This window comes from Zonotrichia albicollis, chromosome 12 (genome assembly GCF_047830755.1).
Source record: "Zonotrichia albicollis isolate bZonAlb1 chromosome 12, bZonAlb1.hap1, whole genome shotgun sequence".
NCBI classification, from domain to species: Eukaryota; Metazoa; Chordata; class Aves; order Passeriformes; family Passerellidae; genus Zonotrichia; species Zonotrichia albicollis.
The window spans coordinates 3,030,781-3,047,078 of NC_133830.1; the positions used below are offsets into that span (position 1 = coordinate 3,030,781).

Consider the following 16,298-nt stretch of genomic DNA (forward strand, 5'->3'; position numbering starts at 1 on the left):
CCAGCACCTGGGTCATGTCTTGGGTTTCTCCTGCCCATCCTCTCCAGTGGCTCACAGCTGTTTATTGTCCCTGGGTTTCTCCTGCCCATCCCTCCATTGGCTCACAGCTGTTTATTGTCCCTGGGTTTCTCCTGCCCATCCTCTCCAGTGGCTCACAGCTGTTTATTGTCCCTGGGTTTCTCCTGCCCATCCCCTCCAGTGCCTCACAGCTGTTGTTCTGTCCCAGCCCGTCCCTGAGGAGCTGCAGAACGGGGAGGGATTTGGGTACGTGGTGGCTTTCCGCCCCTCGGGCACCTCGACGTGGATCCAGACCGTGGTGACCTCCCCTGACACGCCCAGATACGTGTTCAGGAACGAGAGCATCCTGCCCTTCTCGCCCTACGAGGTCAAGGTCGGCGTCTACAACAACAAGGGAGAGGGGCCCTTCAGTGCTGTGGCCACGGTGTTCTCAGCTGAGGAAGGTACAGCCCTGGGCTGCCCCAAAACCTCCCACCAGCTGTTCCTGAGAGGCTCCCTGGAGCAGAGAATGGGCAGATTTAAATAAATAATGCATTATATATTTATTTATTATTATCGTATTTATTAATTATTTATTATACATATTATTATTAATTTATTTAATTTAATTTATTAATTATTAATTTATTTAATATATATTTATATTTATTATTTATATTTATATATTCATTAATTCATTATTTATATTTATATATTTATTAATTATTAATTATTTATTATATAGATTTATTTACTATTATTTTATTTTTATTATTATTATTGCTGCTATTACAATTATTATTACTGTTATTATTGTTTAATTTTAATTTTTATATTTAGTATTTTATATTTAATAATATTAAATGTAAAATAAATATATTTAATAATTATTATAAACAAATAGTATAAATTATCTTTAATAATACATTATTTATATCTTATTTTTGTATTTTATATATAAATAATGATTAAAATAATTTATTTAAATAAATAAATAATAAAATAAAGGCCTTCAAAGGATTCACCTTGAGCAGTACAAGAGCCCAGCCAGGGCTATACCCAAGGTGGATGAGGGTCACAAGTTTTCACACTTTAATCAGTTTTGGTCCATTTCCATTCTGGGGTTAATTGTCCAGTTCCAGCTCCAGGTGATGCAGTCCCACCCTCCCAGTTTGCTCTCCTCCATTCCTTGTTTGCACTTTTTGGGCTGAAGCTGCAGTGCTGTCCTTGGTTCTGGGCTGGACAAGGATTGTTCTGTGGGACTGAGCTGTGAGGAGAGCTGCTGACACTTTATATGGAGCTCAGAGTCACACACACACAAAATATAAAGCAGCTCGGGGCAGGGAGATGGGTTGGGATGCGGATTTATTTATTTATCCCCAGCTTTATTCCAAATCACCTTTCCCATGTTGATTTCCCAACCCAGAGCCCAGCACGGCGCCCTCAGGAGTGTCGGCCACCAGCCTGTCCTCCTCAGCCATCCAGGTGTCCTGGACAGCCATTCCCTGGAAGATGAGCAATGGAAGGCTGCTGGGCTATGAGGTGAGTCTGTGGGAATAAAATACATATAAAATTTCAGTGAATCAACCCTGTTTATTAAATAAAATCCACTCCTTTTTTTAAAGGGCCATGGACCAGAAGGGTCGTGCAGGCTGCAGCACAACCACACAGATTCACCCCAAATCTTGCTCTTCCTGCCCTACCAACAGCCAGAAGAGGGATAATTTTTTCTGTCTTTGTTAAAAAACCCCTTTCTTAAAAAAACTATGTTAAGAAACAGAATGAAGTTGTGTTTTGCTGCTTGTGATGATAGTTATGTTTCTAGCATAACTCCAAGCTAACATTTTTTCAGAATTACATTTACTTTCAAAGAAACTTCTTTACAAGGTACATTTTTCTGAGCTTGTTTCCTTCTTAATGAAGTAATGGTTTTCCTCTTGTCATTCTGTGGTTCAAGCAAGATCTAATATTTCAATTGTCTTTTTCCTGCAGTCACAATGAAAAGAGCAGCAAGCGTGAGAAGCAGATGGATAAGAGTATGGGGGTTTTTTGCACAGTAAACATATTTCTGAAACTTTAATGTATTTTTACCTTTTTCAGCAGAAGGGAAAGAAAAAGGCACTTAAAGGAGTCAAGTACAACGCTGTGGGTGAACAGCCCTTTCCATGCAAGATTTAAATGGCTTTGGTTTTTATCTCCTAGGTTAGGTACTGGAATAAAGGGCAGAAAGAAGAATCCTCCAACAGAGTAAAAGCAGCAGGGAATGAAACATCAATAAAAATTACGGGCTTGAGGAGCAACCTGGATTATTACACAGCTGTGCGTGCCTACAACAGCGCTGGGGCAGGGCCCTTCAGTGCCACCGTCAATGCCACCACCAAAAAGCCACGTGAGTACCCCAGATAGCAATGGGCACAGGCACCAATGGGGGCAGCACATCCAGGGTTGAGTTTGCAGGGTCCCCAGGACAAAGGAGGAATGATTGAATCAACTCCCTGTTCTTAGAAGGTTAATTTATTATTATTATTATATTATATTAATTATATTAATTATATTATATTATATTTTACTATATTTTATATATTATATATTATACAATAACGTAAATATCTTATTTATAATATATATTAATATATTTATATATTAAATCATGTATTTATAGTGTACATTAATATATTTATATTTTTATAATTTTCTATATTTATATAGAATGTTATTCGATTTATATGTAGTATGTAATATGATATTATTCATTATATAATATGAAAAATGTTGTAGTATCGTATTTATATTGTATTCTATTATAGTATAGTATATCATAGTACATTGTATTATAGTATACTATAGTATATTATAATATATTATACTAAATTAAAGAATGCTATTCTAAAATTATACCAAAGAATAGAGAAAAGATACAGACAGAAGGCTTAACAAGAATTATACCAAAGCTAATGAAATACCAAATACCAAAGATAATGAAAGCTCATGCCCCCTCCCCAGAGCCACAGCTGGACTGGTATTGGTCATTAAGTCAAAATAATTCACATGAAACCAATCAAACAATGACCAGTTGGTAAAGAATGTCCAAGCCACTTTCCAAAGCAGCAAAACACAGGAGAAGCAATCAATTTATTACTGTTTTCATTCCTCTCTGAGGCCTCTCAGCTTCCCAGGAGAAGAATCCTGGGCAAAGAGGATTTTTCAGAAAATATGACGGTGACATTGGAGGGGAAAGGAAAGCAGTGGAATTCCTGGGAATCACAGCACGAGTGACCTGAATTTCCATGCAGTCACATGAATCAAGCACAGAGCTTCCACCAGTTCTTGAGCAGGGTGGGTGAAACCCAACAGTGCCAGGGGAGCCCAGGGAGGATCTGTAATTTCTGCACTGAACCTCTGTTATGCCGCTAATGACTGGAAGAAATTGAAAAGAAAAATATCTGTTATTTAGAAGAAGAAAAAAAAAAAAAGAGACTTGTTGAATTTTTCAGTGTTCTATAACATATTTATAAGTTCTCTAGGGCATGGGTTTTGAAATGCAATGAACCTCCTGGAGTTCATGCAAAGCAATCCTTCATGTCCACTGTTTCCCCTTGAACAAATTGCACAAGAGGCCACTCTGCTGCTGCAAAGGCAAAATTAAGCTGGAGAACAGATTGTCAAAGGCTGCACTAATTTTTCTACAAGTGGAAATATTTTTAGTGTGCTCCTCTGTTGTAATACAGCTCAGAATCAGGGTCATCAGTCTTGAAGTGTTTCTGTCAGAGGCACAAGAACAGACAATTAAATCTGTCTGAAGGGTCAAATTCCCTGCAATAATCATTAACATCCCCCGAGCAGGCAGAGTTGGGGCATTAATATTAGGAAATAAGCTAGTTTATCAGAAATTATTCTATGCAGAAATGAGTGTCAGTCTGTCACTGAGGACTAAACCAACTCAGATTTGCCTGAGTTTAAATATATTATATGCACAATTACCATGAACTGGCTGATCTGAAGTGACTCACTGCCTGCAGCCTGGACAGGACATGGGAAAAGGAATTTTTTTCTGATTAATCATTTTTGTGGCTTCTCACTAGAGGTGGTGCCAGGCTGGTCAGCTCAGGGATTTTCAGTCCTTTTTTGTTGTGCCTCCTGCTTTTGGGGTGTGTGACTGAGAACTGTAGAAGCCCCTGATCTCACTGGTGTGAGCAGGATCTGGATCAGGGCAAAATGCTGCTGTTTGGAATAATTAAAAAGGAAAATTAATTGCATTATCTCCATGGATCTTTCTGGTTAATAAGGAGAGCAAAGCCATGTAATGTCAGTCTGAAGATTTTGATAAATTAGTTGAATTGCTGAGAGAAATAATTCTCCGTGCTACTGCAGTAAAAACTGATTTTTCATTCAAATGTGTAATTTTTAATCAATCCTGGTTTGTAATTTAATTTGAATATTTGTGATTGGTGTGGTTTTCACTGTGAAGGATTTGCATTCCCCCACAGGACCTGCCAGGTAAATCTCAGAAACTGTTGCCATATCAAGGAATACAAATAGTTCAGTTCTCCTGGCAGTGTATATTTCCAAATCAAAAGCGAGCCTTTGACAATTAAAATATCTTTGCTCTAAAATCTGAAATATGCAGGTTTACAGCCCAGAATAACAAGTGGAGGTTTAAATCCTGCTATGTAAAATGCCAGGTGGGTGGGGAAGACTTGTCTAAGTTGTGACAATTATTTCATATTTCGAAAGTCTTAAAATAAAACCCAGTGTTCTGTCCATCAGCTCTTAATTCTGAGCAATTCTCCTGGCTGAGAGCAGCTCTCAGAAATCCCTGCAGCTCCCTGGACATGTCCTGAGGCGATTGATGGATCAGGACCTGCCACAAGAGAAGTTCTGAACTCTGCTGTTTGCTGGAGATTTTGGTGTCTGCAGCAAATGGAGCCTCTGAATCCCTCAGACAGAGGCTTGAAGTTTTTATAGATAATTACTCTTCATTTTTTTTTTTTTCCACGTGTCATCTTAATATTTTGTTGTGGATTTCAAGGATGAGTCATTTCCTTTGAAATTCAGCTCTAATATCTCAGTGTGAAAACGATTCCTACATGCTGTAACACTTCATTCTCGGGAGTGAAACAATCTCCTCTTACATTTACAAGGAGTGGGTATTATTAGAACATCAGGTTAAACCTTCCTCAGTACACAGAACAAGACAAATAGTCAAAGAAAATAGCTGGGGGTGGTTGGTTGACTTTGGAATAATTCTTTTAAGTCTCAGGGGTGGTTTTTTTCTGTTTTTTTGAGTATAATCAAGTGGGTTTTGAGCTGACTGCTTATGGAAAGAGGGCAGGGAACTTCCTGTGCGAGAGAATTGAAAAGAGGGGAGAATAAAAGAGGAAAAACCCTGTAAGGACATGGATACAAGTGTTCAAAAGGACTCTCAGTGCTTAAAGCTGGAACCTCCAGTCTCAAAGCACAGCTCAGCCCACCTAGGCAGCAGTTGCCTCCACTAGGTGACAGCAACAGTAAATTGTTTTCCTTAACGCATTTAGAAAAGATTTTAATCATTGATTTGTGTCACTGCAGGACCTGTTTTCTGGGAAAGCAACCTGAGGCATTTGAGGAGGTTTGTACTTCCCTGAAAGCTTGGCAGCTCCAAGGTACAGGGAAGGGGCAGAGCCCAGAGCATGCAGCTGCTTTGCAAATAACAGCCTTGGGTTGCTGATGAACCAGAAATCCCAGCAAATTTCTGTGGCCAAAACCCACTTTTGGCACAGGCTCAGTTCAGAACCACAACTCGAGCTGAAAGAGCCAACAGACAAAAAAAACCTGCAAATATTTTCTATAACAAACACCTTAAAGTAAATCAACATAATGGGTAAATTTGAATAATCACTGGGACTAAATTTATCTAAAAATCCATTGTGAAGAATTTTCTTATTCTTGGCACTGTACTAAACCTAGAAATTGTCTGTTACCATCATTAGAGTTTGTTCTAATTAATCATCCATGTCCTAAGGCACATGCTTCTGTCTGGCTGTATTGAATGAAGGACCAGCAGCAGATATTTCAGCCTCAGAAACAACATTTATGTGCCATTCTGGCTTTTTCCTTCCTCCTGTTTTTTGAATTTAGCCTCTGAACCATAACGTCCACAGAGAGGAGCCTGCACTGGAGCTGGTTTTGCCTCCCAGATGCAATGACAGCCAATTACCTGAGCAGGTGAATCAATCCCCAGTACCAATTAAATTAAAGTTGTGCTTTTGTTGTGTGTTTGAAGCACCCAGCCAGCCTCCAGGAAACGTGGTGTGGAATGTCACCGACTCCAGGGTGCTGCTGAGCTGGGAGGAGGTCAGAGCCATGGACAACGAGTCCCAGGTCACGGGCTACAAGGTGAGTGGGGACAGAGCTGGGGACACAGGGCTGGGGTTTCCTTGTCTGTCTGCATGCTCAGGGCATGCACAATCCCACCCCTAAAACGTTTCACTGGGGTCTCCTTCCTAGGGTTTTTAAATATTTTGAATATGTGTTCCAACAGTGTCTCACCATTAATGTCCCCCAATCCCCTTTTCTCCCCATCCTGGCACTGCTCTGCTCTTGGGATCCCACCACACCTGGATCTGAGAACATTTAAACACTTACCACATCCATAACTCTTATTTTAAATGTGTAACACTTACCCAAATGGATAAAACTTTGAAAGAAACCACAGACATTTAGCCTGATGGATGTAGCTTCCATTGCTGGCCAGGTGCATTTATTATATTTATTATATATTATCACATATATTAAACTGATCTTTTTAAACCTTTCTCCTCTTACCTGCTGTGGGCCATGCTCATTTCCCTGACAGAAATTACCCAGTTGCACCTGCTCTAAATCTGATCAGCACACAAATGTAGAAGTGTTTAAAAATATCATATAAGTGTGTTAAAAACCAGCTGACGACGCTCCTGCTAAGCTCTGTGCAGCTGGATCCCACATGATATAATCCTGAATAAAAGATTTAGGCTGAAGATCTGATGACCCACTAGGTTGTATTGGCAAGAAGTACATGTTTACAGCTTGTTCCAGTGTCCCATTATTTCATATTATTGTAATAAAAAATAATACATAATATGTATTATTTTAATATGTGTGACCGTGTTCACAGGGGTCTGAGGATCTGACTCCGTGTTTCAGAAGGCTGATTTATTATTTTATGATATATATTACATTAAAACTATACTAAAAGAATAGAAGAAAAGGTTTCATCAGAAGGCTGGCTAAGAATAAAAAAAGAAAGAATGAATACAGCTGGGCTGTGATTGGCCATTAATTAGAAACAACCCCATGAGACCAATCCCAGATGCACCTGTTGCATTCCACAGCAGCAGATAATCAATGTTTACATTTTGTTCCTGAGGCCTCTCAGCTTCTCAGGAGGAAAAATCCTAAGGAAAGGATTTTTCATAAAACATGTCTGTGACATTATATGTACATATACATTCTATATGTATGTATACATTTTTATGTACATACACATTTTATAATAATACCGTACAGTTGTATTAGCATCCGTTGTGCCATTTGAAATTAAATCTTGAGTTAAAGGTGAAAAAATGTTCAAAAATAAATGAAAAATTCATTCTCTTTTGAATGAAAAACATTCCAAAAAATATTTTTGAACATTTTGAGTCAATGTTCAAAAGAGAGCATTGATTGGTATTCCCCCCTTCCCCTTAAATACAACTCCGCCCTGGAATATTAACCAAAAATCAGCTCTTTTCCTTCATCCCATCGCTGTGAAAAGCCGGAGCGCTGTGTGTGTGAGGCAGAGGAGGGGCTGAGCCCTGTGCTGTGTTGCAGGTGCTGTGCAGGAGCAGCCAGGGCGGGCTGCAGGAGCTGAGCACGGCGGGCACCACGGCCGAGCTGTGGCTGCAGCTGCAGGACGATTATCTCATCGAGGTCAGGGCCACCACCGAGGGCGGCGACGGCAGCAGCAGCCAGCAGATCCTCATCCCCAGGCTAGCCAGTGCGTTCAGCCTCTTCCCTTTGTCCCAGCTTCTCTCTGCTTCCTTTGGTGGTGGGGGAAAAATACTAAAATTAATGTTTAGACGTTGTGCGGTAATATGGTAATAAAAGGAAAGCAATTAAAATCTTCATGCCCTAATGCATGGCAAACTCCATTCTGCTGAACTGGTAAATTCCCATTTAAGTTGCTACTAAAAATGTTACCTTTTCTACTTTTTCTCCTTTTTTTATAAAACACTTGAAAGCAAACTCACAGATTGATTAAAGTTGAAAAAGATCCCCAAGATCGTTGAGTCCAGCCTTTGACCAAACACCGCCTTGTCAGCTAAACCACAGCACTCAAACCATTCGTGATCACAGCACCTCTGTAATTTTTAAATATTTACTTCCTTTTTGTCGATTTTTGTAGATTTTTGTGCTTGTAAGAAAAAATTACAGTAATTTTTGCTTGGCATCTAGGAGGAGTAATAATGTGGCACAGCAGATACTTCTGCTTTCATTTAATCCTGAATTCATTTTTTCCTTTGTCACAGGTATGGATGCAAGAGGTTCTGGACCATCAGTGTTGAGTATCTTCAGTGTCTCGAGCTTCTTAGCAACAATATTTTCCTTGACCCTTAATTCTGTGTTGTGCTGATATATTTGCATTTGCTGGGGGAAAAAAAAAAATTGGTTACTAAAGTGCATTTTTTAAAAAAACTGCAGTGGTTAATGCATGTTTTTCCTTCTATCCTGACGTGTTTTTAAATTCTTTATATTTCACTGTAAGTTGAAGTAAAAATTCCATGTAAAGTTTAGCAAATCCTTTAAAAAGGAATCTAAAATGCCTTAATACTTGAACCAAAGGAGTTTACATGTTACATACTTCAGATACAGTGTGAGAGAGGGGTAGGGATGGCACTGTGAGGTCAGGGCAATGAGGGAGAGTGAGAAAAAACATTTTTGCAGCAGCCCTGAATTGTTCTGGGTTTGTTCTGCATTGCTGAAATAACATCTGGCATGGAAAGGATGAAATCAGAGCTGGGGCTGTTATCAGCTGGAGTTGATTATGGCTGCTCCCAAGGCAGTGCCATCACCCTGGAGTTTGGATCATTTCCCTGCTGCCCTTTGTGGGAGCTGCTCTAAATGGAAAGAAATCCCAAAAGAAATCCCACCTGGAGCAGGGCAAAGGCTCCGTGCTGCTCCTGAGAAATGATCTCCCAGCTGTGATTGGGGATGGTTTTGTGCTGCTTCTCAGTGAATTCTGAAATTCGTGTCCTCACCTCCCCACCTTGCCTTCCCTACCCAGGTTCTGCGTTCACAACCAAGCTCTCCCACCCTGAGGGGGCTGTGCTTGCCCTGCTGCCCCTGTCCAGGGGCTGAGGTGCCCACCTGGCACCCCTGGGGCACCCACCATGGCCTTGGGGACAGGGACACCCATCCCTCCCTCCCTCCCTCCTTCCCTGGTGCTCCCGGCCCTGCAGCCCCAAATCCTCCTGCTCATTGCACTGCAAACACCCTGAATTCAGACCCACAGCCAGACCTCTCCTTCCTGCTGCTCTTGAACCACTTCTGAGCTGTTCCACCTGCTCTGGCTCTCAGCTGCACCCCACTGCTGTCACATGAGTCTGGGGAGTTCATGGCAATAGTAGGATATTAAAAAATTATACAACAAAATACTTCAGAAATGCTATTGAAGAATAATCTTTGCTTTTTTTCATGGCACTAAATTAAAGATACATTCAGCCTGGTCCATTTGACTTCTAGAGTTGTGGCTTCAGTCAAATCAACCTTTTTAGAGAGGTCACACCATCCCTGTTCAGATAACATAAAGCATCATCTCCTCTTAAACACTGGGGTTTTTAAATTTCACAATACTACTACAACACACAGAACTTCAAAGGGGGAACCAGGATTAATAACATTATGGTAGCACTTTGGAAAAAATACCTTGATGTGCATTGAGCTGGCAGATGAGCTCCAGATGAGACCAAGTGCTGCTGAGGAAAGCAGGAGCTGTAAATACTGTACATAGAGAGCTATAAATGAGTTTAAAATTAGTTGCTTTTCAGTGTTGTTTTCAGACACTTGCAGACAGGGGGGTGGGTGGGACATGGAAATCCAGGTGTTCCTAGTGAGTAAATAGTTCTATTTCATGCAACAAAGGGTGACTCTTTCTCTTGTTTCACAAAATTCTAGTCCAGGTTCCTGTACTGCCCATTTTTCATGCACTTACATTGTATTATTACTTGATTTCTAGTTCTATATCTCCATGAGATACGTACCCAGTACCTTGTTTCATATTGAAAAGGTTGAAATTTATCCTTGAACTTCCAGTTGTGTGTGTATCCTATGGTTATCTGTATGCATTCTTTTCTATGGCTCTAATAAAATATTTATTACATTGAGGGATAATAGACTATCTCAACGTGTTATTGCTTGTTCCTGTTACACATTTGCACACATTGGGAGTTTAACACATCTAAAAATGGTTGTGCTCAAGCTGCTGAGCTCCTCCTCTGCTTGGCTTTGCATCAGGATGGGCAGAAATCCACCTCCATTTCCCTGGCTTCATTTGCCATCTATCCAATCAGGCTGCTTACTCTTCCCTAAAGTGGAAAAAAACCCCACTGTAATTACTCTGAAGAAGAGTTAGTTTTTTATAATAATTTATTCAGTGTATCACTATTTAGCATTAAATTGCAGGTCCTGTTTGCTGCTGCAGTTGCCTGTTCCTTACACACTGCAGCTTCCCACAAAACCTGAGATTTTCCAGCACTGAAACCTTTTCCTTGGGAACACAGGCACAGCACAAGTATTTATTTTTAGCTTTTAAAGTGTGGGTTCTACCTGCATAACTGGGAGCTGACCCAGAGGCTGCAATAAGGGTTAATAATGGTCCCAACAAATCCTCAATGTGTAAACAAGACTGGAGGGATTTTTCTGGTTTAAATCAGGTTTTCCTGTCAGATGGTTGTAGGTGGACACTCCTGCTTTGCTCTGCCTCCCCCAGTGTCCAGATTAATCTTCCTTTAAACTGATCTCTCTTTATTCCTCCTATCATGTTAATGCAGCTCAGGGTTATTTGCATTAATAGAAGTGTCTGGTTCTCCAGTGGGTTGATAAAAAACAAGCTGGCATTGGGAAAGTGCAGGAGGAGAAGGTGGAGAGGCAATAAGGGATAATGGGATAATCCTACCTCTTGCAGGCATTTCCAGAGCAGCTCCTGTGACCATCCCAAATTAGCAACTCAGTCCTGGGATGGAAAAAAAATAAAAGGAAGAAAAATAATAATGAAAAATGTGACTAGAATTACTTGTACAAGGACTGCAAGTGGTGGGGAAGGTGGTTCTGCCATTCCATTGGACTTGGGCTTCCCCAGATAACCAGCACTTTGTCACATGTAATATTTGAAATCTCATAAGGAACAATGGTAGGCTTCAGTCATAGTTTTCAAAATTGCATTCTTTTCAATTCCCCATCCAACATCAGAGCTGTGTTCTAAAGCCTGGATTTCTCAGGGGTGCTTGGAGTAAGAATTTCTTTAAAACCCAACTTTTCCTTTGAACAGTTTACTGTGGGATATGTTGCAAACATGCAGGATCCTCTATGAATACAAAATGAGTTAAAACCTAATATCACTTCAGGCCAAAGAAATATTGGAGATCTCTATTTTCTACTTAATTTGCCTTTCAGTGGTGGCAGGCAGATGTGGGCAGTGCCTGTCAGGTTATATCTGTTATGTCTTAATAAAAGGCAATAAAGCAAGCTGTCCAGCATGAGGGAGTGCATTCATCTGACAGCTCTGTCTGAAATAAATAACAATGGAATATTGTGAAAATAAAATGAGTTTGTAAACAGGCCCTGGCTCTCTTAGGGGAAACAACCGCCTGGATTGTTTTATGCTAATGCTGTGAACTCCTGCAAATCAATAAAAGGGGATGTGTTCAACGCAGACAGACCTGAATGCACCTTCTGCTGCTTTATCAGGGCTGATGGATGGATGGATGGAGAGAGGCACTTGGAACCTGGGAGCTGCAGGGATGGATGGGGAGCTCCTGCAGCAGCTCTGGGAAAAGGGATTTCCTGACGATCCACAGCTCACAGCCTGGGGCTCTGGGGAGGAGGGAGCAGCCCAGGAAAGAGCACAGAGTGTCTCGTTTTCCAGGCTGAGCTCACAGAATCACGGAATTACAGGGTTGGAAGAGACCTTCAAGATCATCGAGTCCAACCCAGCCCCAACATCCCAACTCAACCCTGGCACCCAGTGCCACATCCAGGCTTTGCTAAACACACCCAGGGATGGGGACTCCACCACCTCCCTGGGCAGAACATTCCAGAACTTTATCACCCTTGCTGTAAAAACCTTTTCCCTGCTATCCAACCTGTATTTCCCTTGGTGCAGCTCGAGGCTGTGTGCTCTGGCTGTGTCAGTGCTGCTGGAGACAGAGCCCAGCCCAGCTGAGCACAGGCACCTTTCAGCTGAGCTGTTGGGGCTGGACTCCGTGATCTTGAAGGTCTCTTCCAGCCTGATCATTCTGTGAACTCCTCCTCAGCAGCCTCAGCAAGCTCTGTTGCAGTTACTGAAGTCTCACCTTTGGCTTGGAAGGGTTCCCTGAGGTGGCTGAGGGTTGGACACCCCATTGCCACCCTGGGCATCCCCTCCAGGACAGTGCTGTGCCAGCTGTGCCGCTTTCCCTGCTGCCAGGTGGGGCCAGAGAGGGGACTGTCCCTGGAGATGCCCTCAGAGGACACCAGTGTGTCTGTGCACGAGTATTTGCCACAAACACAGCCCACTGTGCCTCTCAAATAACCCTGCACCAATCTGGGATCCATTTCCCTGTTTTCCTCTTCATGCCAGTGGCTGTGGGTGCCAGTCCTCTGTCCTGGCTCTCAGCTGCACCACAGAGCTGCCCCCAGGAGTTTGGTGTTTCAATAGAGACTCTCACCTTTCCTCTTGCTTGGTGTTTCAATAAAGAACCCGCTCTCAGCTTTCCTTTGGCTGCTCTTGCAGAGCCTGAGCTGCAGTGTCTGCAGTGCCCTCGTTGGAATTCATTCCCTGCTCTGGGTCTGAACTCTGTTTTCAGACTTCACACTTTGTGCATGAGAGTGTTTTAGTATTAGAATTTCACAGGACCTTCATGTGCATCCTTCCTTTGCTTTTTCCATCCTTAAGGGTCAAGAAAACGTGATAAACTCAACTTGGAATTAAATTTCTTTTCTTGAACTCCTCACTGATCTTTTTGAGGTCAGGAAGTGTCTTTGAGGCTCTTTTATTTTTTTTTCCAAATGCACAAATGTAGGAGACAAGCCTGTAACCCCATGCAGCATCACTGAGACACTTTCTTCCCAATGTACCCAAGATTATTTTCTTACCCTTTAAGAGCATAATTAGTCCTGTGAGGCCTGGACCATGCCTGCTCTTCGTGCTGTGCTCTCCATTCCTTCCCAGCCATTAATTCCCTCGTGGGGGGAGAACATCAAGGCACTGGCACAGGCTGAAAAAGGAACAATCAAAAGCATCACATGGGAGCCTGTGAAAGGACGCAACTTCAGGATGTTCACTCACTCAGCTTGTGACAATTTAAACTCAAAACAGCTCCTGGGGTAGTTGGGACAGCCAGAAATGACCATCAGGGAAGAGAAAGTTTTGAGGAGTCCAGCTCCTTGCTGCCTGATCCTCCCAAATCCTGCACTCCTTGGGATGCTGAACTGCAGGAGGAGTGTGGCATTATCTGGAAGAGAAAATTAATTAATCTGACTCCATGTTCTCAGAAGGCTAATTTATTTTTTTATCTATATTTTATTAAAGAATACTAAATTAAAACTATACTAAAGAATAGAGAAAGGGTACAGACAGAAGGCTAAAAGATAATAATGGAAAACTCGTGACTCTTCAGAGCCTCAACACATCTTGGGCGTCATTGGCCAACGAGTAAAACCAATTCACCTGTTGTATAAACAATCTCCAAACGCATTCCAAAGCAGCAAAACACAGGAGAAGCAAATGAGATAATATTGTTTTCATTTTCTCTGAGGCTTCTCAGTTTCCCAGGAGAGAAATCCTGGGCAAAGGGGATTTTCCAGAAAATGTGATGGTGACAGAGGAGAGAGCTGCAGGCGAGTTTTGTTTTCTGTGACTGTTCCCCTCAGACTGGAGCACCCAAAGGCTCTCCCTGAGCCAATTCCTTCTCAAGATGGGGTCTGGATGGGCAGGAAAGCTGTCCCTTGGGATTGCTGGCCCTGGGGGATCTCTCTTTTGTGCTGGAACACAAGCCGTGATCTCTTACATCAGGTAAAAGCACAAAAAAGAGTCAGAGAAAACAGGGGAAAGCCCTGTGTTTCCTGCCCCTGATGATGAAAAGAATAAATCATTTTCCCAGCACCTCTGAAGGAATCTGAACAGGACATGTGTTCAACAAGAATTCCCCTCATCAGCAATCCAAGGAGGGCCATGCTTAAGGCAGACAAATAATTTAATTTTTGTCACACTTCCTAACATTGCCACCAAACTGAGGCATTTTACAGTCACCCTTGTCACAACACTAATTATCTATTTGAATAGCAGAGCTCTCTGCTGATTGAATGAGTTCTGCAGTGAGAGCAGATCATTTCAGCAGCACCATCTGATCATCATTACTTTCTGGATATAGGATGTAAATAGACTATCATGACAAAAAATATGGCTCTGGTACCTTTTCAGCAGCTTCAGACGAGATGGGGGAGCTTCTGCAGCAGCCAAAAGCATCAGTTCATGGTCTGGAAAACAATGTCCTGGGGCTTTGTGTTGCCTTGGAAACGTGAAAAATAAAGCACCATTAATTACCAATTTTCAAGCAAGCAGTGCTGAGGGCCTGATCCCAGGCTAATGAATCCCTCACCCCAATTTCTGCAGCCTCGGGCTGATCAATCAGCCCTGCTGAACCAGGGCAGGGCTGAGGCACAACAAAACTCTGCCAAGTTTTCCTGCTGGCTCTGATTCCACAGGGGCACCAGGAGGCTCCAGGCAGCTCCCAGGGCTGTGGTTCCTCTTGCCTTCACATCCATGACCTCAATAACAACTTCAGCTGGTTGGTTTTTACAATAAATGCAGGTTTTTTTCAAGGAGGTACTACCTGATAAACATCCAGGAAAACACATATGCAAGTCCTATATAAATCCCATATATATAAAAAAATAATATATGTATATATATCATATATATATATATTATATATATATATATATATATCCTATATATGTCATATATATGTCCTATATATATAAATAAAATTATATTTTATTGTGTATATATATATATTTTCCAAATAAAATTATATTTTATTGTGTATATACACTTTGTAAATAAAATTATATTTTTATTATGTATATGTATATATATTTTATAAATATATATACATGCATAATTATACATGTGTATATGTATATATATTCATATTTTTAAAAATTGTTTTTATTTTTATATTTTATAATTTATATTTATTTTTATATTTATTTATTTTATATGTATTATTATGCCATATATAATATAATATAATATAATATAATATAATATAATATAATATAATATAATATGCAATATTACATACAATATATATTATATTATGTTATATTATGTTATATTATATTATATTATGTTATATTATGTTATGTTATATTATGTTATATTATATTATGTTATATTATATTATGTTATGTTATATTATGTTATGTTATATTATGTTATGTTATATTATGTTATGTTATATTATGTTATGTTATATTATGTTATGTTATATTATGTTATATTATATTATATTATATTATATTATATTATATTATATTATATTATATTATATTATATTATATTATATTATATTATATTATATTATATTATATTATATTATATTATATTATATTATATTATATTATATTATATTATATTAATTTTCTCCACATAAAACCCATTCTGGTAGTCCTGGCCACTGGCACAGAACCAGGAGTTGAGCCAGACCTTCTGCTGTCACTCTACACAAAATACTGCCAAAGTCTTTACTATTACATCTTCTGTATAATAACATTTTTTAAGTGGAATTCAACAGTTTTATCTACAGATAAAAATGCATATGTTGGTTTTTCTCCTTCTAGTGCTGGTGCTTTGGTGCTAGTTTTACAATTAGGAAATCTAACTCTGTATGATAACTCAGTGAAATAACTCTAGCAATAAATAACTCTGTGAAATCAGTGAAACTGGAATCAGCCTCCTCTTGTAGGAGTCTGAAGTTGCCATAAAAGTTTCTTTTGGGAATGCTCCACCCCCCTGGCAGCACAGCCCAAAGCAATCAGTG

At 40.3% G+C, this 16,298-nt stretch overlaps 1 protein-coding gene and 1 long non-coding RNA gene across 7 annotated transcripts in view; one reads left to right on the forward strand and one right to left on the reverse strand.

Annotated features, from left to right (window-relative positions):
- Positions 1-8,784, forward strand: part of CNTN3 (contactin 3) — a 101,646-nt gene extending 92,862 nt beyond the window's left edge. For both annotated transcript variants that reach the window (XM_074550338.1, XM_074550337.1), the window contains exons 16-21: positions 227-461; positions 1,424-1,539; positions 2,200-2,386; positions 6,260-6,372; positions 7,828-7,993; positions 8,526-8,784. In XM_074550338.1, the coding sequence (XP_074406439.1) occupies positions 227-461; positions 1,424-1,539; positions 2,200-2,386; positions 6,260-6,372; positions 7,828-7,993; positions 8,526-8,629 (921 nt within the window). In that variant the 3' untranslated portion in view covers positions 8,630-8,784. The remainder of the gene's footprint in view (positions 1-226; positions 462-1,423; positions 1,540-2,199; positions 2,387-6,259; positions 6,373-7,827; positions 7,994-8,525) is intronic.
- The window catches only part of LOC102060878 (uncharacterized), a 39,480-nt gene continuing 31,874 nt past the window's right edge, over positions 8,693-16,298 (reverse strand). For 2 of the 5 annotated variants that reach the window (XR_012582320.1, XR_012582322.1), the window contains 4 exons: positions 14,667-14,762; positions 13,348-13,706; positions 11,171-11,227; positions 8,693-10,580 (listed from right to left, as the gene is read on the reverse strand). This is a non-coding gene — a long non-coding RNA (uncharacterized LOC102060878). Of the gene's footprint in view, positions 10,581-11,170; positions 11,228-13,347; positions 13,707-14,666; positions 14,763-14,852; positions 15,028-16,298 lie in introns of those variants that run through there. The other 3 variants (XR_012582324.1, XR_012582323.1, XR_012582321.1) reach the window with 3 other exon arrangements.